The sequence below is a fragment of the Bombina bombina genome, chromosome 8 (genome assembly GCF_027579735.1).
Source record: "Bombina bombina isolate aBomBom1 chromosome 8, aBomBom1.pri, whole genome shotgun sequence".
NCBI classification, from domain to species: domain Eukaryota; kingdom Metazoa; phylum Chordata; class Amphibia; order Anura; family Bombinatoridae; genus Bombina; species Bombina bombina.
The window spans coordinates 223425565-223451455 of NC_069506.1; the positions used below are offsets into that span (position 1 = coordinate 223425565).

A 25891-nucleotide genomic window follows, 5' to 3' on the forward strand; every position below is an offset into this window, starting at 1 on the left:
ATCGACTTCCTTGAAATATGTCTTTGTGTTTAGTTTATCTCCATTAGTTGAAATTTCTAGATCTAAATAGTTTATTTTCTCTTTGTCATAAGTATATGTGAATGTGAGGTTTTTGTCATTATTATTCATGTTTTGGATGCATTGTATCAGGTCTTTTTCATCCCCTGTCCATACAAAGAAGAGGTTGTCTATATATCTCTTATAAATTAAAAAATTACCTTTAAATATGCTTTGGGTAAGGAAAATGTTTTCCCATAGACCCATGAACAGGTTTGTGTAACTGGGGGCAAATTTAGTGCCCATCGCAGTTCCGCAAACCTGTTCATAGAAGATACCATCATATAAAGTAATTATGTGTTAAGATAAAGTTTATGCCATTTAGAATGAATTCAATTTGGTCAAGTGGCATTTTACCATCATTTGTAAAGAAATGTTTAACTGCGTTGACTCCATCTGAGTGTTTTATGCTGGTGTACAGTGATGATACATCACAAGTTACTAATAGATAGTTTGGTTTCCATTGGATATCTTCCAAAATTTTTAGTAGACTAGTTGAGTCTCTTAGGTAGGAGTCTAAATTTTTTACATGTTGTTGAAGGAATCTATCTATATATGCTGAAAGATTTGATGTGAGAGAGTTTATTCCCGAAATTATTGTACGGCCTGGGGGGTTTGTGCTGTTTTTGTGTATTTTCGGGAGTGCATATATAATTGGAATTTTAGGATAACTGGGGTATAAATAGTCATACTCTTTATCTGTAATTATTCTCACTGGTTTTGCCTTTTCTAGATGGTTTTTAAAAAAAATCTGAAGTTTTATCTAAAATCGCTATTCCCCCCTTTATCTGCTGGTTTTATGATAATTTCGTTATTCTTTTCTAGTTCCGTTATGAGTAGTTTCTGTTTTCTTGTAAGGTTTTGTTTATTATTTTTCTTATTTTTCAAATTAGTTATATCTGATGTAATTAATTTTTCAAAAGTGTCAATATATTTTCCCTTTTGATTCTTAGGGTAAAAATTGGATTTTCTTTTTAAGTCAGTGTGAATGAAGCCCTTTTCATCTTTGAAGAAGGTTTTTATTTCTGTTGTGGTTACATCATTAGTGTTTGAATTTGAGCTACATGCTTTTTCATCTCTAATTGATTTTTCAACTGGATTCTTTATAAAATATTTCTTTAATGTTAAATTACGAACAAATTTATGTGCATCTATGAATGTGTTAAATTTATCAAATAGTCCTTTGCTCAGTGTTTGACTTTGTGTGACATCTAGCTGGAGTTTACTTAGATTATATATTCCTTGTGGTTGTGTGGTTATTTCTTTCTTTTCATTTCTTGAAAATGAGTTCTCTGTGGATACTGATATTCTCTTTAGTCTCTTTGATCTACCTCCTCTGGTTCCCCTCTTTCTGAATGTCTTCTTTTTCTTCTCCCTGAGTTTTGGTGGGGGCCTAGCTCTAAAAAAGTTTGTGGATTTGGGGAAATGGTTTGTGGTGTGTTTCTTTTATTATCATCCTCCCTTTTTTGATCTTGGACATTGTATCTATTTTGTGGTTCATATCTTTCTAGGACTGAGAATCTATTATAGTTGTTATAGCTATTGGTAGGTTTATTATATGTTTTTTGGTGTTCATAGTAATTATTGGCTTGTTATTTATATGTTCTTGGATAGTCATAAGTTCTTCTACCTGAGTTACGCCAATTGTTGTGTCCACTATAGTTGTTATTAGAACTGTATGTGTTGTTATTGTGATAGTGTTGTCTATTGTTGGTCTGATATTGGTTCTGGTTGTCATTACCCTTTTTATATTCTACCTTTTGCCAAGATGGTCTTAGATTGAAATTGTTCTGGTTAATTCTTTCTGTATCCCTCATATAGGGCCTGTGGCTTTGAGTTTTTGGTTTTTCATTTGTATGTTGTTTTCCAAATTAGCTACTGATGTTTCCGTTTTGTTGCCTCTCCATTTATGGGTGAGTTTCTTTACCTCCCTAATATGTATTCCCAAGTAGATGATTCAAGTTTTGGTTCTCTACACAGAGGGTAGTTCAGCGACTGTATTATTTTCCAATTATGTATACACACTTTTCTTTAATTCTATCTTGGGTTATATTTAATTGCTATATTATTATGATATGAGAACATTTTTCTCTGTGGTTTGTTGTGTTCTCCTACACTTCTGTTTTTTGATATTTGCTAGTTTGAAAACATCTTCCTTAGCTGCTATGAGGACTACTGTCGAATTGGACTTCATGCATATTACACGGTCCAAACAGCCAGTATGTAGTCCGCTGTTGCATATATAGTTGTCATAACAACCCCTACTTAGCTGGTTTTTCGATAACGGTTGTTGTTGACTTTGTGACTTTATGCACAAAATTATGGTCTCATATGATGCCTATTATGACTATCGGTGTTGGATGTTTAAGCCATTTTTTCTATGCTATTATGCATTCGACTGCTATGGTAACACTTTTTATTAGTGTCCTGTCGGCATCTGCAGTCATAATGATCTCGTCATATGTTATATATCGTGCTCACGGTTATATATTGTGCTCTCAAATATATATTTGTTTATATATTTTGCCATCTAGTTTTCCACTGCAGGATTGTGACTTTTGGTCACTTAACGCTTATTTTTACTCTGTCTTCTTGTTATTAATCAGTTCTACCGTATAAGCCATATTTGCTTCTAAATGGTTTCAGATGAGCCAATCACGCTACTCAATATTTATTTGTTAGGTTGCTATAACAACCTTCATGACGGTACATGCTTGATTAATAACATGAAATAATACTGAAGTATGAGTTTGTCTTTGCTATTTTGAGATGCTGTATTGTTGATTATCTATCAGACCATTTATGTAATGTTTAGATACTTTGCATTTTTTAGATTGAACGGCCCCACGTTGCCTGGGATGATGAGGTCATTGATATGGGCATGTCTACCCGGGAGAACGTGATGACCGGCGTTTGTAGTATAGAGGATAATAATGGTGGAGGGTAAGTTAATGTTTGCACACTTTTTTTGTCTGAGGACGGACCTGGAGGTCCGAAAACATTCACAATAAAGTGACTGTATTTGAAAAAGATACCCATTAAAGTGCACTTTGCTTTTTACTATATACATATATATATATATACATACATATATATATATATATATATATATATATATATATATATATATATATATATATATATATATATATATATAAAGTACCTTGAAGCAGGATATCTGCACACACAATAACAAACAACTTTCGGGGTGCTCTAGGTAGTAAATGTTGATAGACAAATAAACAGGTCCCACACTCTCCATTGTGAAAAATACAAACTTATTTTATTAGAACTGTATATAGTACCTTTTTAGCTATATATACTGTATATTCCCCTATGTAAAGAACATTGGAATGTGAAATATTTACAGTAAATACAGAGTAAACACTCTAGTAAATATGAATTTTGCATAAATATGCTTTTTCATGTTTTTATAATTTTCACCGCAAAGGGCTCCAAAGCCCTTATATAGCTGCCTATATATGTATACATATGTATTTATGTGTTTATATATGTCTGTAAATATAAGTACACATATAAAAACATATACACATGAAAAACATATATACATAAATATATACAATATATATATACTAATGAAAAACAGATACTTATACAGACCCTTTGTTTAGATATTACAAAAGGCTGTTAGAATGGATAAGAACAAATACTCCCCTCAAAGGTATGGACTGCCACCTTCCCACAGTCTCTACCAAAAGAACTGTTAGTATGCTGGTTCAAGCGAATGATTCCACACAACCACAGATCTCGTTAGTAAAAGGTAAATTCTTGGTTGCACTAGGAATAAAAGCTCCAATATTGTGTGTGTACAAAGCCAGAGTATATACATGCAGTATACTCACTCGTTCAAAATTCAAATGCCAGCGATGATGGACAAATGGTGCCACATATATATTGCAGCAACCTTTTTTATGTTTTTTAACTTGCTCTTATTATTATTATTATTATCGATTATTTGTAGAGCGCCAACAGATTCCGCAGCGCTATAAACAAAGGGGAGTACAACAAAACAATTATAGGGTAGAGGGCCCTGCCAAGAGTTGCACTGTTGTAGTCAGCTCTTAAGAAGGTGATCTACAAACAGCTGGACTCTTAGGCTTACATGCTAAGAGGGTTCAGGGGATTGCAGTGGAGGAGAGGAACTGGTAATAGGAAAGGTCAGCGTAGGTTGTATGCGTCCCTGAACAGTAGAGTCTTTAGGGAGCACTTGAAGCTTTTAAAACTAGAAGAGAGTCTTGTGGAGCGAGGCAGAGAGTTCCACAAGATGGGAGCCAGTCTGGAGAAGTCCTGTAAACGGGAGTGTGATGAGGTGACAAGAGAGGAGGAGAGTAGGAGGTCATGAGCAGAGCGAAGGGGACGGGAGGGAGAGTATCTGGAGACAAGGTCTGAGATGTAGGGGGGAGCAGTGCAGTTGAGGGCTTTGTATGTAAGAGTGAGAGTTTTGTGTTTGATCCTAGAGGCAAGAGGAAGCCAGTGAAGGGATTGGCAGAGAGGCGCAGCAGATGAAGAGCGACGTGTAAAGAAGATGAGTCTGGCAGAGGCATTCATTATGGATTGTAAAGGAGCTAGGCGGCAGGTGGGGAGACCAGAGAGGACAGAGTTGCAGTAATCAAGGCGGGAAAGAATGAGAGAGTGGATTAAAATCTTAGTTGTGTCTTGTGTAAGGAAGTGTCTAATTTTAGAGATGTTTTTAAGGTGGAAGCGGCAGGCTGTAGCCAAGGACTGAATGTGAGGAGTGAAGGAAAGATCTGAGTCAAATGTGACCCAGAGACATCGGGTATGTGGGGTAGGGGTAATGATGGAGTTGTCGACAGTTATAGAGATATTGGGGGTGGAGATTTTGGAAGAAGGGGGGAAAATGAGGAGCTCAGTTTTGGAGAGATTTAGCTTGAGGTAGTGAGAGGACATCCAGGAAGAGATGTGAGAAAGAGAGTTAGTGACACAGGTTTGCAAGGAAGGAGATAGTTCTGGTGCAGAGAAGTAGATTTGGGTGTCATCGGCATACAAATGATATTGGAAACCGTGGGACTTAATAAGGGAACCTAGTGATGACGTATAGATTGAGAAGAGAAGGGGACCGAGGACAGAGCCTTGCGGTACTCCAACAGAAAGTGGTGACGGGGCAGAGGAGGCCCCAGAGAAGGCTACACTGAAGGTACGGTTTGACAGGTAGGAAGAGAGCCACGAAAGGGCTGTGTCACAGATGCCAAAGGATTGGAGGGTTTGGAGCAAAAGAGGGTGGTCGACAGTGTCAAAGGCTGCGGACAGATCAAGGAGGATAAGCAGAGAGAAGTGGCCTTTTGATTTAGCTGTAAGTAGGCCGTTGGTGACCTTAACAATAGCTGTCTCTGTGGAGTGATAGGGACGAAATCCAGATTGCAGCGGGTCAAGAAGGGAGTTTAACGTAAGGAAATGGGATAGGCGTGCATATACTAGTTTTTCGAGAAGCTTTGAAGCAAGAGGGAGGAGGGAAATTGGGCGGTAGTTGGATGGGGAGGTAGGATCAAGGGAAGGTTTTTTGAGGATAGGTGTGACCAGTGCATGTTTCATTGATGAGGGAAATGTACCAGTGCTGAGGGAGAGGTTGAAAATGTGTGTTAGCATAGGGGTAAGGGTAGCAGAGAGAGAGGGGAGCAGCTGTGAGGGGATAGGGTCAAGGGGACAGGTAGTGAGGCGAGAGCGCAGTATAAGTGCTGAAACTTCGTCCTCAGTAACAGGGGAGAATGAACTAAGTTTCAGGTTATGAGGGGTGTGGTTGAGTGAGAGTATTTGAGGGGGGGAGAGAATGGAATTGTGTTGAGAGCTGATTTCATGTCTGATGGAATCAATTTTGTTAATGAAGTGACTGGCAAAGTCTTGAGCTGACAGAGAAGTTGTATTAGGAAGTGGGGGAGGGCGGAGGAGAGTATTGAAAGTGGAGAACAGACGTTTTGGGTTTGAAGAAAGATTAGAGATAAGAGTAGAGAAGTAGTGTTGCTTGTGGAGATTAAGGGCAGAGTAGTAGGAGTTCAAGATGAATTTGTAATGAAGAAAATCAGCTGAACTCCGTGATTTTCTCCAATGTCGTTCAGCAGTACGGGAACATCTGCGTAGGTACCGTGTCAGAGGAGTATGCCAGGGCTGGGGATGAGTGTGTGATTTCCTAGCAGTGGTAAGAGGGGCGAGATTGTCAAGGACGGATATAAGGGTGGAATTATAGTGGCAGATAGATTGTTCAGGGCAGCAAAAGGAGGAGAAGGATGAGAGGAGCGGTTGAAGGGAATTAGCAAGTTGTTGCTGATCTAAAGACCTAATGCTTCTGTGAAGTTTGGTGTGAGGAGTAGAAGGTGGGAGAGTTGTAGGAAGGGATGATATGTTGTAGGTGAGGAGATGGTGGTCAGAAAGAGGAAAAGGGGAGTTTGAGAAGTTTGAGAGAGTGCATCGATAGCTAAAGATCAGGTCAAGGGAGTGACCGTCTTTGTGAGTGGGAGAATCAGTCCATTGTGACAGACCGAAAGAGGAAGTGAAAGACAATATATTTGTTCAAATGTGTTGAGCTGTATAAATAAAAGTTGTTCTTTTATTAAAAGAACTTTGCAGCCTTTGTGACATAGCTAGCATTTGAATTCTGAAAGAGTTAATATAGTGCACTTATACACTGGTTTTATACACACACAATAGTTTCTCATTACTAGTGAAACTAAGAATTCACCCTTCACTGACGAGATCGTGGTTATGTGGCACCATTCGCCCAACATCGCTGGTATTATAATTTTATACAAGTGAGTATACTGCACTTATATACTCTGGCTTTGTACACACAATATTGGAGTTTTTATTCCTAGTGCAAACAAGAATTCACCTTTTACTAACAAGATTGGTGGTTGTGTGGAATCATTTACTTCAACTGAGAGGTACACCTAGGATCTGCGCCCCCTATATTCAAAACTTTATATATATATATATATATATATATATATATATATATATCCTATATAATAAAAGGCCAAGTGTGTTTGTCCGAAGCTGTCATGCGCAGTAGAGACTGCACGCAAGGACAAACACACCTGCCCTTCCAACTGATCTGGCGTGTAGTGGAGTGGGCGTGGCGGGGACGACGTGGGCATGGCTGATGGGGACGACGTGGGCGGGACCTGTGCATGATGAGGGCGGGGCTGGGCGTGACACAGGCGGGGCCAGGCGTGATGAGGGGGGAGAGAGAGAGTGCAAAAGAGAGGGGAGAGAGAGAGAGAGCAAAAGAGAGGGGAGAGAAAGAGAGCAAAAGACAGGGGAGAGAGAGAGAGCAAAAGAGAGGGGAGAGAGAGAACAAAAGAGAGGGCAGAGAGAGAGCAAAAGAGAGTGGAGAGAGAGAGCAAAAGAGAGGGGAGAGAGAGAGAGAAAAAGAGAGGGCAGAGAGAGAGAGAGCAAAAGAGAGGGGAGAGAGAGAACAAAAGAGAGGGGAGAGAGCAAAAGAGAGGGGAGAGAGAGAGAGGGGGAGGGATAGAGAGAGAGAGCAAGGGGTGGGACCGCTGTACTGCAAAAAATGGCCCGTGTACACAGGCTTTAGGACTAGTATATATATATATATATATATATATATATATATATATAGACATGAATATGAATTTTTTCTATGTTAAAGCCCTTTGCAGCCTTTTTTTTTTCTAACACCTGAGACCTCCTTTTATCTTTGAATCATTATAACTTTTTTATGCAACATTTTTTAATAATGTTTATTAGACAGTGTTATTATGAGTGTAACTGTTCTTTTAGATGTAATTTTGATGCGTTTTGTGCCAGTTAACCAGAGCTTTGAATTTGCACTATCCTGGCGGGCGTTAAAATTAATTGTGCTCAAGCAAACACATTTACTTTCTACTAGTAATACATGTTACCTCCGACACGTGCAAAGAGCACGATAAACCTCTTATAACTAGCCGCGCAACAGTTAGCGCACCACTCGGTTGTACCTACATACAAGGAAGTTGTCTTAAATCTATTACGTATACACCACAAAATTTCACAGTTCAGTTATTAGGAGTAGAAGAGAGAGAGAAATCTATTATGTATTCATTATTTTTTCTTGTCTTTGAAATTGATTTCAATTTTGTGATTCATTCTGTCTGCAATGTTCTTTACCTCTAATCAAAGCTACATTTGGCCTCCTTACCTGCAATCTGCTTTTCCTTCTCAGTCAAGGTCTGATCTGCAAACAGTATAGCATCTTCTACTGCCCTTTTGTCATCTAGATAATTCTGTAGCACCTCAAGAGCCTTTGTGGGAAAGAAAATAGCTTTATATACATATTCTAATCTGTGTGTATAACTGAGGCATAAGGGCCGAATTATCAAGCTCTGAACGGAGCTTGATGCCCCTTTTTTCCGGCGAGCGTTTAGGCGTATGCTGTCAGCATTCAGGGATGTCTGGCGGACACGATACGCTACAGCGTATCATGTCCGCCAGACATTGATAAATCAGCCTCACAATCACTAATTAGTTTTCTGAGCGCTAATTGCTACTTTTAATGGCTGGTTATTATCGCGTTTGCAATAATTTAGCGCTCCTCTTGTAATCTAGCCCTTAATAGGTAAGGACTGTATACGTTTTTATCTGGAAGATTATATATTCAATTTGACAGTGGAAAGTATTAAATGGGACATTTGATTTCTACTAACTGAGCTATTATGCCACAATTAGTTCATTTCAAACCGCTCATGGCTTTAAGAAATCCTCATTTTCGTGAGCTTGTTGAATATGCAGGGAAAATGGGAGGGGCAACCTTCTCAGGGACTGTACCACTCCATGAAAAATTCAATGTTGGCTAAGGGTTCCAGGGAGAAATAAAAGAAGACACTTTTCACTCTACATACTGAAATATATTACATTTTAGTGAAAATATTATTACACATAAATATGATGTGGAAAGTAAGATCCACAGACACAAATCTTTTCAAGTTTACTGCCACTTTAAGGATAGAACTGGCAAATGGCTTCCAAAATCACTATAGAAGATTCCTCCAGATCTTTCTGCTTCATGTAGTATAACCAAGTCTCCCTTATTTTCAGGCATCTCCCAGACCCCCTTTTTATCATCTCTTAGAACTTTTTTCTCCCTTATTTTTTTAAAACATAAAATCTTAATTTCAAACATTCAATACTGTACTCCAGTACTCTTTACTTAATAATCTTTATCTATCTGACCGTTTAATGTCTTTACTTCAATAAGCAATAGAATTCACAAATTTGCAGAAAGTTGTTGAAAGTATTAAGCTAGACTGGGGTGCTAGACTGGGATGCTGCCTCCGACCCACTCCGCTTCAGTTCCGGCTGAAGCGGAAGTTAAGAAGCAACGGTCCTAAGACCGCTAATCCTTAACTCGTCCGCCACCTCTGAGGTAGTGGACAGCTGTTAGTGGCTGATTGTCCACGAATCTGCAGGGGGTGGCATTGCACCAGCAGTTCACCAGAACTGCTAGTGCAATGATAAATGCCGACAGCATATACTGTCGGCATTTATCGATGTGCAGCGAACATGATCCGCTATATGGCATCATGTCCGTCCGCACATTAATAAAGGAACCGGTGTGAATAAAGATGATTTGTACAGGTGTGCATGGGGAGGTTCTGGGATCCACCTAGCTAAGCCTTTTATTAGTTCGCACCAGGGCTCAGTGAAGAAGGATTGGGATTATTGTGGCTCTCCAGCGATACAGGTAGGTATTTAAACCCCTAGAGGCTGATTTATCACGGCCCAAATGGGGCCGTATACACCTGTTTCCAAGCAAGCCTTCAGGCTCACCTTGATTGGTGGCAGCACATATATGCTGCACATCATTGACTCACTCGATGTGCTTAGCAAAGGATACCAAGAGAGTGAAGCAAATTTGATAATAGAAGTAAATTGACTCTATCTGAACCCTAATTCTATGATCTATCATGAAAGAAAAATGTTGGATTTCATGTCCCTTTAATAACCCATGTGTGGAAAACAAAACTGTTATGATGAACAGTAACAAAGTGATTACCTTTATGCCTTTTCCAGAATATAAGTTGTATTCTTCCAGTAAATTCATTTTTTCTAATAGGTAGAGCGTGTGGCCACCAGGTGTGAAGCATTCCCCTGTGGATATTCCTGTTTCTAAAGTCTTGCTGAATTCCTCTATTAGGGCTCTGCATAGATCTTCAGAAGCTTTCATATTACATTCAGTAAACTCTTTCATTTTCTTGTCTATTAATTTCTGTTTGTAAAAGGAATAAAATATGAAAAATCTTATTTTGATAAGGTCCTAAAGGACCATTAAATAAAGTAAAATTGCAGAATCAAGAAATGCATGATAAAAAAACAATGAAATTACATTCACCTAGATTACAAGTTTTGCAGTAAACTGAAAAAGCAGGGTCTAACGCTGCTTTTTTACGTCCGCTGCTATTACGAGTCTTGCAGGTTTAGGGTCCCCGCACACTTTTTTTGGCCTTACAGCAAAACGACTTATGTAAACTTCATAAACCCTTTTTTCTATGCAACTTCCATAGCGCCGGTATTACGAGTCTGTCCTGGGAGGCCAAAAAGTGAGCAGTACACCCTCTACCTCCAAGATCCCTAACGCATTTAAAAGTCAGTAGTTAAGGGATTTATGGTACAACGCTGTAACATAAAACTCATAACTAAAGTGCTAAAAAGTACACTAACACCCATAAACTACCTATTAACCCCTAAACCGATGCACTCCCACCTCGCAAACATTAGTTAAATATTATTAACCCCTAATCTGCCGTCGCTAACATCGCCGCCACCTACCTACACTTATTAACCCCTAATCTGCCGCCCCAACATCGCCGCCACTATACTAAATGTATTAACCCCTAAACCTAAGTCTAACCCTAACCCTAACACCCCCTAACTTAAATATAGTTACAATAAATCTAAATAAAAATTACTATCATTACCTAAATAATTCCTATTTAAAACTAAATACTTACCTATAAAATAAACCCTAAGCTAGCTACAATATAACTAATAGTTACATTGTAGCTAGCTTAGGGTTTATTTTTATTTTACAGGCAAGTTTGTATTTATTTTAACTAGGTAGAATAGTTATTAATAACTACCTAGCTAAAATAAATACAAAAGTACCTTTAAAATAAAACCTAACCTAAGTTACAATAACACCTAACACTACACTATAATTAAATAAATTAACTAAATTAACAACAATTAAATAAATTAAATTAAATTAGCTAAAGAACAAACCCCCCCACTAAATTACAGAAAATAATAAACAAATTACAAGATATTTAAACTAATTACACCTAATCTAATAGCCCTATCAAAAAAAAAAAAAAAAAAAACTAGCCTAAACTAAACTATCAATAGCCATTAAAAGGGCCTTTTGCAGGGCATTGCCCCAAAGTAATCAGCTCTTTTACCTGTAAAAAAAAATGCAAAAAAACCCCCCAACAGTAAAACCCACCACCCACACAACCAACCCCCCAAATAAAATACTAACTAAAAAAACCTAAGATCCCCATTGCCCTGAAAAAGGGCATTTGGATGGGCATTACCCTTAAAAGGGCAGTTAGCTCTTTTGTGCCCAAACCCTAATCTAAAAAATAAAACCCACCCAATACACCCTTAAAAAAACCGAACACTAACCCCCTGAAGATAGACTTACTGTTCTGAAGACAGGACAAAGATCCTCAAGGAAGCGGCAGAAGTCTTCATCCAACCGGGCCGAAGTCCTCAACGAAGCCGGGAGAAGTCTTCATCCAAGCCGGGGCGAAGTGGTCCTCCAGATGGGCAGACATCCGACACACAGCATCCTCTTCAAACAAAGTCTTTGATGGCGTCCCTTAGTTCCGATTGGCTGATAGAATTCTATCAGCCAATCGGAATTAAGGTAGAAAAAATCCTATTGGCTGATGCAATCCGCCAATAGGATTAAAGTTCAATCCTATTGGCTGATCCAATCAGCCGATAGGATTGAGCTTGCATTCTATTGGCTGATTGGATCAGCCAATAGGTTTGAACTTTAATCCTATTGGCTGATTGCATCAGCCAATAGGATTTTTTCTACCTTAATTCCGATTGACTGATAGAATTTATTTTGATAGGGCTATTACACCTAATATAATAGCCCTATCAAAATAAAAAATAAAGCCCCCCCAAAATAAAAAAAAAAACCCTAGCCTAAACTAAACTATCAATAGCCCTTAAAAGGGCCTTTTGCGGGGCATTGGCCCAAAGTAATCAACTCTTTTAACTGTAAAAAAAAAATATGTTTATTATAGTGGCAGCGACGTTGGGGGGGGGCAGATTAGCGGTTAATAAGTGTAGGTAGGTTGCGGTGACATTGGGGGCAGCAGATTAGGGGTTATTAAATATAATGTAGGTGTCGGCGATGTTGGGGGCAGCAGACTAGGGGTTCATAAGTATAATGTAGGTGGCGACGGTGTCTGGAGCAGCAGATTAGGGGTTAATAAATATAATGCAGGTGTCGGCAATGTCAGGGGCAGCAGATTAGGGTTAATAAATATAATGCAGGTGTCAGCGATGTCGGGGGCAGCAGATTAGGGGTTAATAAGTGTAAGATTAGGGGTGTTTAGACTCGGGGTTCATGTTAGGGTGTTAGGTGTAAACATAACTTTTATTTCCCCATAGGAATCAATGGGGCTGCGTTACTGAGATTTACGCTGCTTTTTACTGGTGTTAGAGTTTTTCTCAGCTGGCTCTCCCCGTTGATTCCTATGGGGAAATCGTGCACGAGCACATACAACCAGCTCACCGCTGACTTAAGCAACGCTGGTATTGGAGTGCGGTAAGGAGCAAAATTTTGCTCAACGCTCACTTCTTGTCTTTTAACGCCGGGTTTGTAAAAACCCGTAATACCAGCGCTGCATGTAAGTGAGCAGTGAGAGAAAACTGCTCGTTAGCAACGCACAGCTCATAACGCAAAACCTGTAATCTAGGTGATTGATTTTTGGGGTTTTTTGAATATTAGATTTTTACAAAAAAAAATTTAATTTTTTAAAATGCACTATCATAAACAGAAAAAGACACAATCGTTAATGCTGTTTATAAGCCAAAACATGCAACACAAAAACAAACATGTGCTCTACAATAAACAAACATACACCTAGATTACGAGTTTTGCGTTAGAGGCTGTGCGGTGCTAACGAGCAGTTTTTGCTCACCGCTCACTTACATGCAGTGCTGGTATTACAGGTTTTTACAAACCCATCGTTAAAAGACTAGAACTGAGCGTTGAGCACAATTTTGCTCATTACCACACTCCAATACCAGCACTGCTTAAGTCAGCGGTGAGCTGGTCTAACGTTCTCGTGCACGATTTCCCCATAGGAATCAACGGGGAGAGCCGGCTGAGAAAAAGTCTAACACCTGCAAAAAAGCAGCGTAAAACTCAGTAACGCAGCCCCATTGATTCCTATGGGGAAATAAAAGTTATGTCTACACCTAACACCCTAACATGAACCAATTAGCCAATAGAATGCGAGCTCAATCCTATTGGCTGATTGCATCAGCCAATAGGATTTTTTCTACCTTAATTCCGATTGGCTGATAGAATTCTATCAGCCAATCGAAATCTAAGGGACGCCATCTTGGATGACGTCACTTAAATGTACCTTCATTCGTCGTTAGTTCGTCGGCAGAAGAGGATGCTCCGCGTCGGATGTCTTAAAGATGGACCCACTCCGCGCCGAATGGATGAAGATAGAAGATGCCATCTGGATGAAGACTTCTGCCAGGACCACTTCGCCCGGCTTGGATGAAGACTTCTCCCGGCTTCATTGAGGACTTCGGCCCGGCTTGGATGGAGACTTCTCCCGGTAAGTCGATCTTCAGGGGGTTAGTGTTAGGTTTTTTTAAGGGTGTATTGGGTGGGTTTTATTTTTAGGTTAGGGACTTTGGGCTGCAAAAGAGCTAACTGCCCTTTTAAGGGCAATGCCCATCCAAATGCCCTTTTCAGGGCAATGGGGAGCTTAGTTTTTTTTAGATAGTATTTTATTTGCGGGGTTGGTTGTGTGGGAGTTGGGTTTTACTGTTGGGGGGGTTGTTTGTATTTTTTTTTTACAGGTAAAAGAGCTGATTACTTTGGGGCAATGGTAGTTTAGTTTAGGCTATGTTTTTTTTGGGGGGCGGGCTTTTTTATTTTAATAGGGCTATTAGATTAAGTGTAATTAGTTTAAATATCTGTAATTTGTTTATTATTTTCTGTAATTTAGTGGGGGGTTTTGTACTTTAGCTAATTTAATGTAATTTAATTTAGCAAATTGTATGTAATTTATTTAATTGTATTTAATTTATTTAATTATAGTGTAGTGTTAGGTGTTATTGTAACTTAGGTTAGGTTTTATTTTACAGGTACTTTTGTATTTATTTTAGCTAGGTAGTTATTAAATAGTTGATAAATATTTAGTAACTATTCTACCTAGTTAAAATAAATACAAACTTGCCTGTAAAATAAAAATAAACCCTAAGCTAGCTACAATGTAACTATTAGTTATATTGTAGCTATTTTAGGGTTTATTTTATAGGTATTTAGTTATAAATAGCAATAATTTAGTTAATGATAGGAATATTTATTTAGATTTATTTAAATTATATTTAAATTAGGGGGTGTTAGGTTTAGGGTTAGACAGGCTTTGGGATTAATAACTTTAATATAGTGGCAGCGACGTTGGGGGCGACAGATTAGGGGTTAATAAATATAATGTAGGTGTCGGCGACATTGGGGAAGGCAGATTAGGGGTTAATAGATATAATGTAGGTGTCAGCGATGTTGGGGGCAGCAGATTAGGGGTTCATAAATATATTGTAGGTGGCGGCAGTGTCCAGAGCGGCAGATTAGGGGTTAAAATTTTTATTATAGTGCTTGGGATGCAGGAGGGCCTCGGTTTAGGGGTTAATAGGTAGTTTAGGGGTGTTAGTGTACTTTTTAGCACTTTATTTATGAGTTTTATGCGACGGCGTTGTACCATAAAACTCTTAAAGGGACAGTCTACACCAGAATTTTTATTGTTTTAAAAGATAGATAATCCCTTTATTACCCATTCCCCAGTTTTGCATAACCAACACAGTTATAATAATATACTTTTAACCTCTGTGATTATCTTGTATCTAAGCCTCTGCAAACTGCCCCTTTTTTCAGTTCTTTTGACAGACTTGCAGTCTAGCCAATCAGCGCCTGCTCCCAGATAACTTCACGTGCACGAGCACAGTGTTATCTATATGAAATACGTGAACTAACACCCTCTAGTGGTGAAAAACTGTTAAAATGCATCTGAAAAGAGGTGGGCTTCAAGGTCTAAGAAATTAGCATATGAACCTCCTAGGTTAACCTTTCAACTAAGAATACCAAGAGAGCAAAGCAAAATTGATGATAAAAGTAAATTGAAAAATTGTTTAAAATTACATGCTCTATCTGAATCATGAAAGTTTATTTTGGCCTAGATTGTCCCTTTAACTACTGACTTTTAAATGCGTTAGGACTCTTGACAGGGTAGGCTGTACCGCTCACTTTTTGGCCTCCCAGGACAGACTCATAATACCGGCGCTATGGAAGTCCTATAGAAAAAAGACTTTATGAAGTTTACGTAAGTCGTTTTGCGGTAAGGCCAAAGAAGTGTGCAGTGCCCCTAAACCTTCAAGACTCGTAATACCAGCGGGCGTAAAAAGCAGCGTTAGGACCTCTTAACGCTGCTTTTTTACCCTAACGCACAACTCGTAATCTAGCCGTTAGAATTTTTTTATAATGAACATGTTTACAGTATAATGCATATAAATCACACCTCATAGTTCTTTATACCATAATGCCCCATAATGCCCCAGCTCAAATAGATTAAACACAACTTTTTTCCTTTAAAATACAAATACCATTGATTTCACAACCTAGAAATATATATGTTATTGTCATCACATCACAATAGGAAATACCATACTTTCAAAAATAGCTGTATTGAATCTAGTCCATTGTATATTAAAGGGACAGTGTACTGTAAAATATATTCTCTTTCCTTTAATGTGTGCTCAATGATCCATTTTATCTGCTTTAGAGTATGTAATTGTTTGTATTTTATTTTATTTTAAATAGCTGCTTTTGTCTGTTGTATTCTCATCTATACTATAATCGTGTTTGTAATGCGTCCGCAGGTGGATTCTTTCACTACCCTGCCATTTTCGGAATCCACCTGGATGCAGCATTGGTAAACCCGAAGCCTTAAAAAAAACACACAACCGCCCGCACAAAATATCGAAAAAACATGTAATCGCCCACAGGAAATAAAAAACACGTAACCGCCCGCAAGAAGTATAATAAAAAAAACTAACTTCATGCACAAAGTATTAACAAACACCTAAACTGCAAACCCCCACATCGCAAAATAATAAAGTAATTAACCCCTAATCAGCAAATAACATAATTAAAATATTAACCCCTTAACCGCCAGCCCCTCACATCGCAATAAACCTAATCAACCGATTAACCCCTAAACTGAAAATCCTCTCACATCGCACCTAATTAACCCCTAAACCGCCAACCCTCAACATCGCAATAAACCTTTTAACTGCTATACCACCATCCCCCCCAAAATGCAAATAACTAATTTAATTACTAAGCCCCCCTAACCTAACACCCCCTAAATTATCCCCAATAACAAGTTACACTTAAATAAAACCTAACATTAAATTACAAAAAAATAACCTAAAATGACAAAAAATAAAAAAAGTCTAACTTTACAGAAGAAAATAAACAAAATTATCAAAAATATTTTTTTATACCTAATCCCTATGAAAATAAAAAAGCCCCCAAAATAAACACCCCCCCTAATCTAAACTACCAAGGGGCATTTGTATGGGCATTGCCCTTAAAAAGGCAATCAGCTCTTTTTCAAGCCCAAAAAAACCCTAATCTAAAAAAAAACACCCCAAAAATTAAAATTAAAAATCCTAAACCTAAGCCCTAAATAGGTACTCATTATTCCTGAAGTCCCGTGGAGAAGGTCTTCCAGAAGGATCCATCATCTTCTTTCTTCATCCGGAGTGAAGGCGGCGTGAGGTGCAGAGCTGTGTTCCCGATGCCTGGATCCTCAGAGGCAGTCCTCGGCGGTGGCGGTTCTCGGCGGCATTGAGGCACCCCTTCATGTGATCGTCCATCACACACTGAAGATTGAATGCAAGGTACCCCATATTTATTGGGGTACATTGCATTCCTATTGGCTGAAATGTTAAAAACCAGCCAATAGGATTAAAGCTACTGAAATCTTTTTGGCTGATTTGAACAGCCAATAGGATTTCAGCAGCTCTAATCCTATTGGCTGATTTAAAAATTTCAGCCAATAGGAATGCAAGGGTGATTGTGGTAACTTGAATTCAATCTTCAGTCTATAACGGACATCACATGAAGAGGAGCCTCCATGCCACCGAGGACCACCACCGAGGATCCCCGCATCGGGAACACAGCTCCGCACCTCCGGTCCGTGCTACCTTTACTCTGGATGAAGATAGAAGATGATGGATCCATCTGGAAGAAGAACTTCTCTGCGGACTTCAGGAACAGTGAGTACCTATTTGGGGCTTAGGTTTAGGCTTTTTTTTTTTTTTTTTTTTTTTAGATTAGCGTTCTTTGGGCTTGAAAAAGAGCTGAATGCCCTTTTAAGGGCAATGCCCATACAAATGCCCCTTTAGGGGCAATGGTTAGTTTATTTATTTTTTTAGTGTTAGGTTTTTATTTTGGGGGGTTTGGTGGGTGGGGGGTTTTACTGTTAGGGGAGACATTTTTTAGAGGTAAAAGAGCTGTTTAACTTAGGGCAATGCCCTACAAAAGGTCCTTTTAAGGGCTACTGGTAGTTTAGTGTTAGATTAGGGGGTGTTTTTATATTGGGGGGTAAATTTTATTTTTATAGGGGTAAATTTTTTATTTTGGATAGCTTTGTTTATTTTTTTTCTGTAATTTTTTATTTTTTATTTTATGTAACTTTAGCTTGGGGGTTTGTAGTTTTTAAACATAGACTACCTTCTGGGCAGGCTTATCACCTAGTATATATTATAAATGACAATACTTATGCAATGGTTATAGAAAAGATGTGTAAACAAGAACATTTAGAAGAAATCAAGCTCCCAGAGTGAGTGGGGGACAGAGAAATAATAAAATGTTAATTTTTCCATTGTTCTTTCTAAGTACTGGTCTCACTGTGTGTACAGTAAGAGTAAAAATGAGGATGATTTTTAGAAAATATAGGGATAAGCTCTCTTGCAAGTGCAGCCCAATTGATTAGGTTGTGGTTTCAATTAGCAGAGACAGCTATTTCACATAAAAAATATACCCAAATGAACCATTTCCCATTCATTTTAAACTCTGCAGCTAGTATAACATATCATTGTAAACACATAAAGGGGAAACTAATTTTACAGTATACTCGCTTTCAGTACATCTAAAAATTACATCTAAAAAAAAAACAATGCTTGCAATAGGTCTTGTGTGACAATTAAACCTGAGGACAGTTTTGTGCTTTCTAAAATCCTGTATGAGCAGTAAAAATGACTTTACTAGAGTTTTTTATTTTGGATAATATGTCCAATATTAATGTGATTATCAGTCAAGTCAAAGGATAACAATAGACTTGTAATACGAGCGTGAGTTTCCACTTAGCACGTGTCATTAAAAGTATAGGGAGTGTTAGTTACTGCAAGTTTGCACAAGCAAGGTCGCACATTTTTTTTTTAATACAGAATTTATAATGCTGGTGGTAAACATTTTACAACCTCGAGAATGTGCTTGCGCTTCTCGTGATAGTGATTGTGCTTCACTTGTAATCTAGACCTTTGTATCTGAGATTCATGCTTACAGGTACCAACATAATTCTTAAATAATCATGTTGAATGTGTTTTACATGTTTTAAAATGTTTCATGTTTGGTAACACTAGTTGTAAAGGGTGTTCTGACCCTTTACATTTTGTAGAGAAAACTGTTAATGGAGTTAATGTAAAGAAAGCAAAGTCTTATTGCTCTGAAGATAATTTTTAGAAGATCATGTGTGTTCCACTGCATTACAGGATTATACCCTTACAACTAAACTGTCCAGCAAACATAAGAGACAAACATAAGGGCAGCTCAGGGTTAGCTAGCTTAAAAAAAAGAGATTTTTTTTTCCAACAGACTATGACAAAACAGCCCTATCCTACATTGACTTAAAAAATGTAGAATAAAAAGAAAGGGTCACAATAACCTAATGCCACATTGCATAAGGACATAAAACAGGATATAAAAACAATTATCCACAAGAAATTCAGCATATATTCACTGCAATAAATGGATTATGATTAGCTATGGCAATTGGCATTGTCAGGCAATACATATTTAAACTAACTTGTTTAAATTCAAAACTGTCCTAACTTATAGTTTAAAAAAAAAAATCATCTTAAATAAGCCGCCTTACTGTAAAATAAGGGTGATTCAAGCAAACCCTGCAAGAGAAGCACACTCAGTTAGGGAGGGAAAGTCGGACTGGAGCATTGCAGAAAGGGCGCGCAACATCGTAGCAAGGAGTCTGCAGGCCAGAGCAACTTAAGTGAATCATGACCACGTCCACCGGGAGAGGAACTGAGCGCCGTAAGCTTTTGGCATGTTTAGCAGGTACCTTAACTTTAGAATCCTTCCTCCGCTCTCCAGACCACCTGACTATATCATCATTGGTTTTAGGCGCCGGCTTAGAAGACCGGGAGTACTGGGGTGGAAGGGAGGGGGCCGGGAGGGAAGCAGCCGCAGTGGGGTTTCAAAAGAAAGTATCCCATGATTGAATCACTGACTGACTCGCCTATATTGTGCAGCTGCACCGCCCATCACCGCACCGCATCACTGTGTGCTTGGCCCACATGTCACTACAAAACAGAGCCACAGTGACAGCACAGCAGTCAGTGAGTGCGGTAATGTTGGCGGCCCTGGCAGGGTTAAGGTAGCTGGCGCCCACCGGGCATTTGCCCGGTATGCCCTATGGTCAGTCCGGGCCTGCCCATAACCCCCAGTCATTCAGCCGAAGGGAAATGGAAAAACAAGATAAAACAAAGGTATAGAGGTGCCTGAGGTTTAAGAAAAATACTGTCTTATTTATGGGTGGGGTCGTGGACTCTCCATGTCCGGAAATAAATAAATTTATCAGGTAAGCATACATTTTGTTTTCTTTCCTAAGACATGGAGAGTCCACAACGTCATAACAATTACTAATGGGAACCAATACCCAAGCTAGAGGACACGGAATGAACAGGGAGGGAGAAAAAGGCAGGAGGACCTAAACAGAAGGCACCACTGCTCTAAGAACATTTCTCCCAAAAGAGGCCTTTGCCGAGGCAAAAGTATAAAATTTGGAAAAAGTATGCAAAGAGGACCATGTAGCTGCCTTGCAAATATGTTCCACAGAAGCTTTATTTTTGAAAGCCCAAAAAGAGGAGACAGCCCTAGTGGAATGAGCCGTAATTCTCTCAGGAGGCTGCTGTCCAGCAGTCTCATAAGCAAAACGTATCATACTTCTCAACCAGAGGGAAAGAAAAGTGGAAGTGGACTTGTGACCCTTACGCTTTCCTTAGAAACAAACAAACAGTGCAGAAGACTGATGAAAATCTTTAGTAGCCTGTAGGCAAAATTTTAGAGCATGCACAACATTCAAGTTATGCAAAAGGCGTTCCTTATGAGAAGGATTAGGACAAAAGGAAGGAACAACAATTTCCTGGTTAATGTTTTGATCTGAAATGACCTTAGGGAGAAACCCTAATTTAGTATGAAGGACCACCTTATCTGCATGAAAAATAAAGTAAGGTGAATCACACTGCAGAGCCGTGAGTTCAGAAACTCTGCGAGCAGAGGAAATAGCAATAAGAAACAAAACTTTCCAAGATAACAACTTAATATCTACAGAATACATTGACTCAAACTGAGCCTGCTGCAAAACTTTAAGAACTAGGTTAAGGATCCAAGAAAGAGCAACAGGTTTAAACACAGGCCTGATTCTGACCAAGGCCTGACAAAAAGATTGAACATCTGGCATATCCGCCAGATGTTTGTTTAAAATAATTGACAGTGCAGAAATCTGACCCTTCAGAGAACTGACTGACAAACCCTTCTCCAGACCTTTCTGGAGAAAAGACAAAATTCTAGGAATCCTGACCCTGCTCCAAGAGAAACCCTTCAATTCACACCAATAAAGGTATTTGCTCCATACCTTATGGTACATTTTGCGAGTAACTGGATTGCGAGCTTGAAGCATGGTATCAATAACTGACTCAGAAAATCTATGCTTAGCCAAAACTAAGCATTCACTCTCCAAGCAGCAAGCTTTAGAGAAACTAGATTTGGATGGAGGAAAGGACCCTGAGTTAGAAGGTCCTTCCTCAGAGGAAGCCTCCAAGGTGGAAGAGAAGACATCCTTACCAGGTCTACAAACCAGATCCTGTGAGGCCATGCAGGAGCTATCAGAATTAAACATACTCTCTCCTGTGTGATACGAGCAATGACTCGTGGAAGGAGAACAAATGGAGGAAACAGGTATGCTAGACTGAAATCCCTAGGAACTGCAAGAGCATCTATCAGGGAGGCCTGAGGATCTCTTAACCTTGAACCGTACCTTGGAAGCTTGGCGTTCTGATGAGACGCCATCAGATCCAACACCCAGCAGCCCCCACTTGAGGGTTAACCTTGAGAACACCTCAGGATGGAGAGCCCACTCCGAGGGATGAAATGTCTGCTCAGAAAATCCACCTCCCAGTTGTCCACTCCTGGAATGTGGATGGCATATAGAAGACAAGCCTTAACTTCCGCCCACTGAATAATCTGAGCCACCTCCTTCATGGCCAAGGAACTCCGAGTTCCTCCCTGGTGGTTGATGTAAGCCACAGAGGTGATGTTGTCCGACTGGAATCTGATAAACCGGGCTAAGGACAACAGAGGCCAAGCCATCAGGGCATTGAAGATCGCTCTCAACTCCAAGATGTTTATGGGGAGAGAAGACTCCTCCCGAGTCCATAGGCCCTGAGCCGTTAACAAGTCCCAGACTGCTCTCCAGTCTAGCAGGCTGGCATCCGTGGTCACAATCACCCAGGAGAGTCTCTGGAAGCATGTACCCTGAGACAGATGAACCTGAGAAATACACCACAAGAGAGAGTCTCTTGTCAACTGGTCCAGATCTATCCTCTGAGACAGATCCGAATGGTCTCCATTCCATTGTCTGATTATGCATAATTGTAGAGCTCTCAAATGGAATGGAGCAAAGGGAATGATGTATGTATTGGGTACTTGTAAAGAGCGGCTAATCACCTGTTAGGGTCTCAAGGTGCTGCTCACTTTATCGACCTCGGAAGGATGAAAGGCTGAGTGGAACTCACCGGGAATCGAACCTGCAACCCTTGGGTGGCTACAGAGCTCAGCCACAGTGTCTTAGCATGCTGAGCTATCTGTCTGGCTTGATGTCCATGGAAGCAACCATCAGACCAATTACTTCCTTGCATTGAGCCACTGATGGCCGAACAATAGACTGGAGAGAGAGGCAAGAGGTGAGAAGTTTTGATTTTCTGACCTCCGTCAGAAAAATCTTCATGGAAAGGGAATCTATGATGGTCCCTAAGAAACACACCCTTGTAGTTGGAACAAGGGAACTCTTCTCCAGATTCAGTTTCCATGTATGAGAGTTTGCTAGTTGAAAAGATGGCACCTGAAACAATATGTTGTCCAGGTAAGGTGCCACCCCAATTCTCTGATACCTGACAACTGCCACGAGAGCCCCCAAAACCTTTGTGAAAATTCTGGGAGCTGTGGCAAGGCCAAATAGAAGAGCAAAAAATTAAAAGTGCTTGTCTAGAAAAGCGAATCTCAGGAACTGGTGATGATCCCTGTGGATGGGAACATGAAGATACGCGTCCTTCAGGTCTATCAGGAAAAAAGAGTAGGCAGCACTCCAATAAGTCAGATAAAAACAATCCTTTATTTCATTAGTTTAAAAGACAACAACACTCGTAGTGCAGATCATGATCAGAGGAGGAGGAGACCTTACATGTTTTGTGCCGTGCGGCACTTAATTAATTATAGGCTTAACCTCCTGCACATTAGGAAACACCTTTATACCGGATACAGCCAATTAAAGGCCACCCATATAGTTACCATATCAACGGCTGTGGTCAATAAACAATACTTGTTTCTAAACTAACGTGCGGCATGAATACATAAATACTTACAACAGAATAAAAAAATGTTAAAAATACCAAATATGCAACTGACACATCTGGTGTAACAATGTATCCATTTTAGACTTCAACAGACTACTAATAATAAATCCAAAGTGCACATTTCATTTTTACATAATATATTGAAACCCTCAAAAAAGATTTTTTTTTAGATTGACTCATTCAATAATACATCAAGAAAATTGTATATTAATAAATGCACTAAGTACTTGGAGTAATGGAGTAATAGCATACAAAAAGCTTAACTGCAGAAACTGTCCTTCAGGTCTATGGTCGTCATGAACTGACCCTCTTGGACCAAAAGAAAGAATGGAACGAATGATCTCTATTTTGAAGGACGGTACCTTGAGAAATTTATTGAGACACTTTACATCTAAAATGGGTCAAAAAGTTCCCTCTTTTTTAGGAACCACAAACAGATTTAATTTTTTTTAACAATTTTTATTGAAGTTGTGAGAAAATGAAACATACAAATTTCGTCCGTAAAAAATAATTGCGTCAGAACAAATAAAACAGTGCTATCATAGGCATTTACATTATGAGACAAACAAGCAGTGATGAAGACACATGTTATGCCTTAGTATGGTGTGAAAAGAGGGTTTGGACTAACTAGAATGGAACTTCCATTTTTATTATATTATGTGGCTAATGTTCCCCACATTAACATAAGGGGTGCTCTTTAATTTCGTGATGGTGTGATGTGGGGAGTTAGCTTTTGTCTTGACCACTCTTGGGCCAAGGTATATGGGGGGAGGGGAAGTGCAGCGGGCAAAAGCCGCTCAGTATAGAGGGGAAGAATGGAGGGGCAGAGCCTTTTAAGATAGCTACAAAAAACATAAAGTGTCATGGGACTTTAGGTTTGAAATTAGTGACCAAAATTGTTTAGGAGATTATCTAAGTAGCATCATAACTATACACACCATTAGGAATACAGTTACTTATATAAAAAGACAATGGTCATAAGTCCTGGTACAGGTCAATAGTAGAGGTTCCCATAATGATCTAGACAGTTTGGATCTGTCTTCTGGGATCTTTAGCTTAAATATGTTAACTGCAAGTGAGTGCCTTTATAGTATTTTGCTTGGTTATAATTACTGATATGGTTAAAGCAAACTGTTACGGCTGCAGACAGTACGCCTACACGATACAGTGAATACAAATAGGATAACCCTTAAGGTGTAATGGAAGCGTTACCTGTATAGGATGTTAGTTGCCCAGGAGGGTTAAGTACATTTTATACCTTGTGTGAGCATGTAGAACTGCAAAATAGCCCTGTCTGGGGATGCACACATTCACCTAATAAATAATATTGTTTAGGCCCTATCACACGTGGAACATTGTCGTTCTAAGGGAAGTATGAGCCTAATAAAGAATGTGCAAAGCGAACATGTCGATAGCCCCAGACAATGTGTACCCTGCTACTCTAAGGGGATGTAGTCTAAAACAAGTTAGCATATACCCCAGTAACTCGGCTTAGGTAACAGTATAGAGCAATGAACATCTCACAAACATCTCATTAGGGTGTAAGTCTGTGGGATACTAAATGTTGGTTTCCATTTATTAGTAAACTTATACCCTGTACACTAAGTGAAACATAAGAGGCAGAAAGGGGAAGGTTATCTGCAGGAGTAAAGGGTATCCCAAGGGTATAAATAAGTAGTGACTAGATGAAGTTTAAAGGAAACTGGGGCTGCATTCCAGCCCCTCCAATAGAAGTCACTGAATATACATATTATATACTAAATAAAAGCTAATCTGATATCTCTAAGTTGCTGCAATGTATTGCCCATAGGTTTTATTATATATATTAGATCACAAGAAGGGCTGGAAATAAATATAGATAGTACTAAGTGTGTTTATCGCTCATGTACAGCAGTTACATACTAATGAAGGATCTGCAATCTAGAATGACCTGTAAAATAGTTCCTCACTAGCCAACACTAGGAGTAATAATCTTACTGAGTTTCAATTTAGTGACCTCAACTTAGGTGGTCGTTGCAGTGGAAACATCCATATAACTAAGCAGAATGAGGGGTCACGACATAGACCTGTATAGGCACATCTCTTATCTAAGAGGAGTAATAAATGTAGAGTATACATGTGGGGTGACAACAATAACTAAAGGACAACAGGTATCACCAGTTATGAGAACAGTATATAAACTTATAAGGTGTGAAGATAGTTGGGGAGTTAATAACGTTCCAACAGTTCTGCCATGTTATAGGCTAAAAGTAGATAAGTATTCTTATAGTATTAGCACTGATTGTTCTGCATGGTAAAAGAATCGGGCCGAACTTAATACAATTAGCACCTGATGATAGTCTCCTTTATAGAAGGAGACTGGTCTATCAGGCTGAAATAAAACTTTAAGGAGACATTGGTGCTATAGGAATTTAAATGAAAAAAAGAAAAAACAATTCAATACACAGTGCAGTTTTCCTATGTATATTGAAGAGGCATACCGTTCTTTTAAGAGCAATTAAACTTGAGTTACCAAAAGCCTAGGGAGTTATCTATGCTAGTTATCTTAAACTTCAGCATATAGCCACTACATTACAGGTTATTAAACAGGTTAAATTATAGGAATATGTGG

General features: G+C 39.1%; 1 protein-coding gene across 5 annotated transcripts in view; it reads right to left on the reverse strand.

Moving 5' to 3' along the window:
- Positions 1-25891, reverse strand: part of LOC128638943 (guanylate-binding protein 1) — a 163832-nt gene that overhangs the window by 56905 nt on the left and 81036 nt on the right. For all 5 annotated transcript variants that reach the window (XM_053691072.1, XM_053691073.1, XM_053691075.1 and 2 more), the window contains 2 exons: positions 10082-10294; positions 8228-8330 (listed from right to left, as the gene is read on the reverse strand). In XM_053691072.1, coding sequence (XP_053547047.1) covers positions 8228-8330; positions 10082-10294 — 316 coding nt within the window. The remainder of the gene's footprint in view (positions 1-8227; positions 8331-10081; positions 10295-25891) is intronic.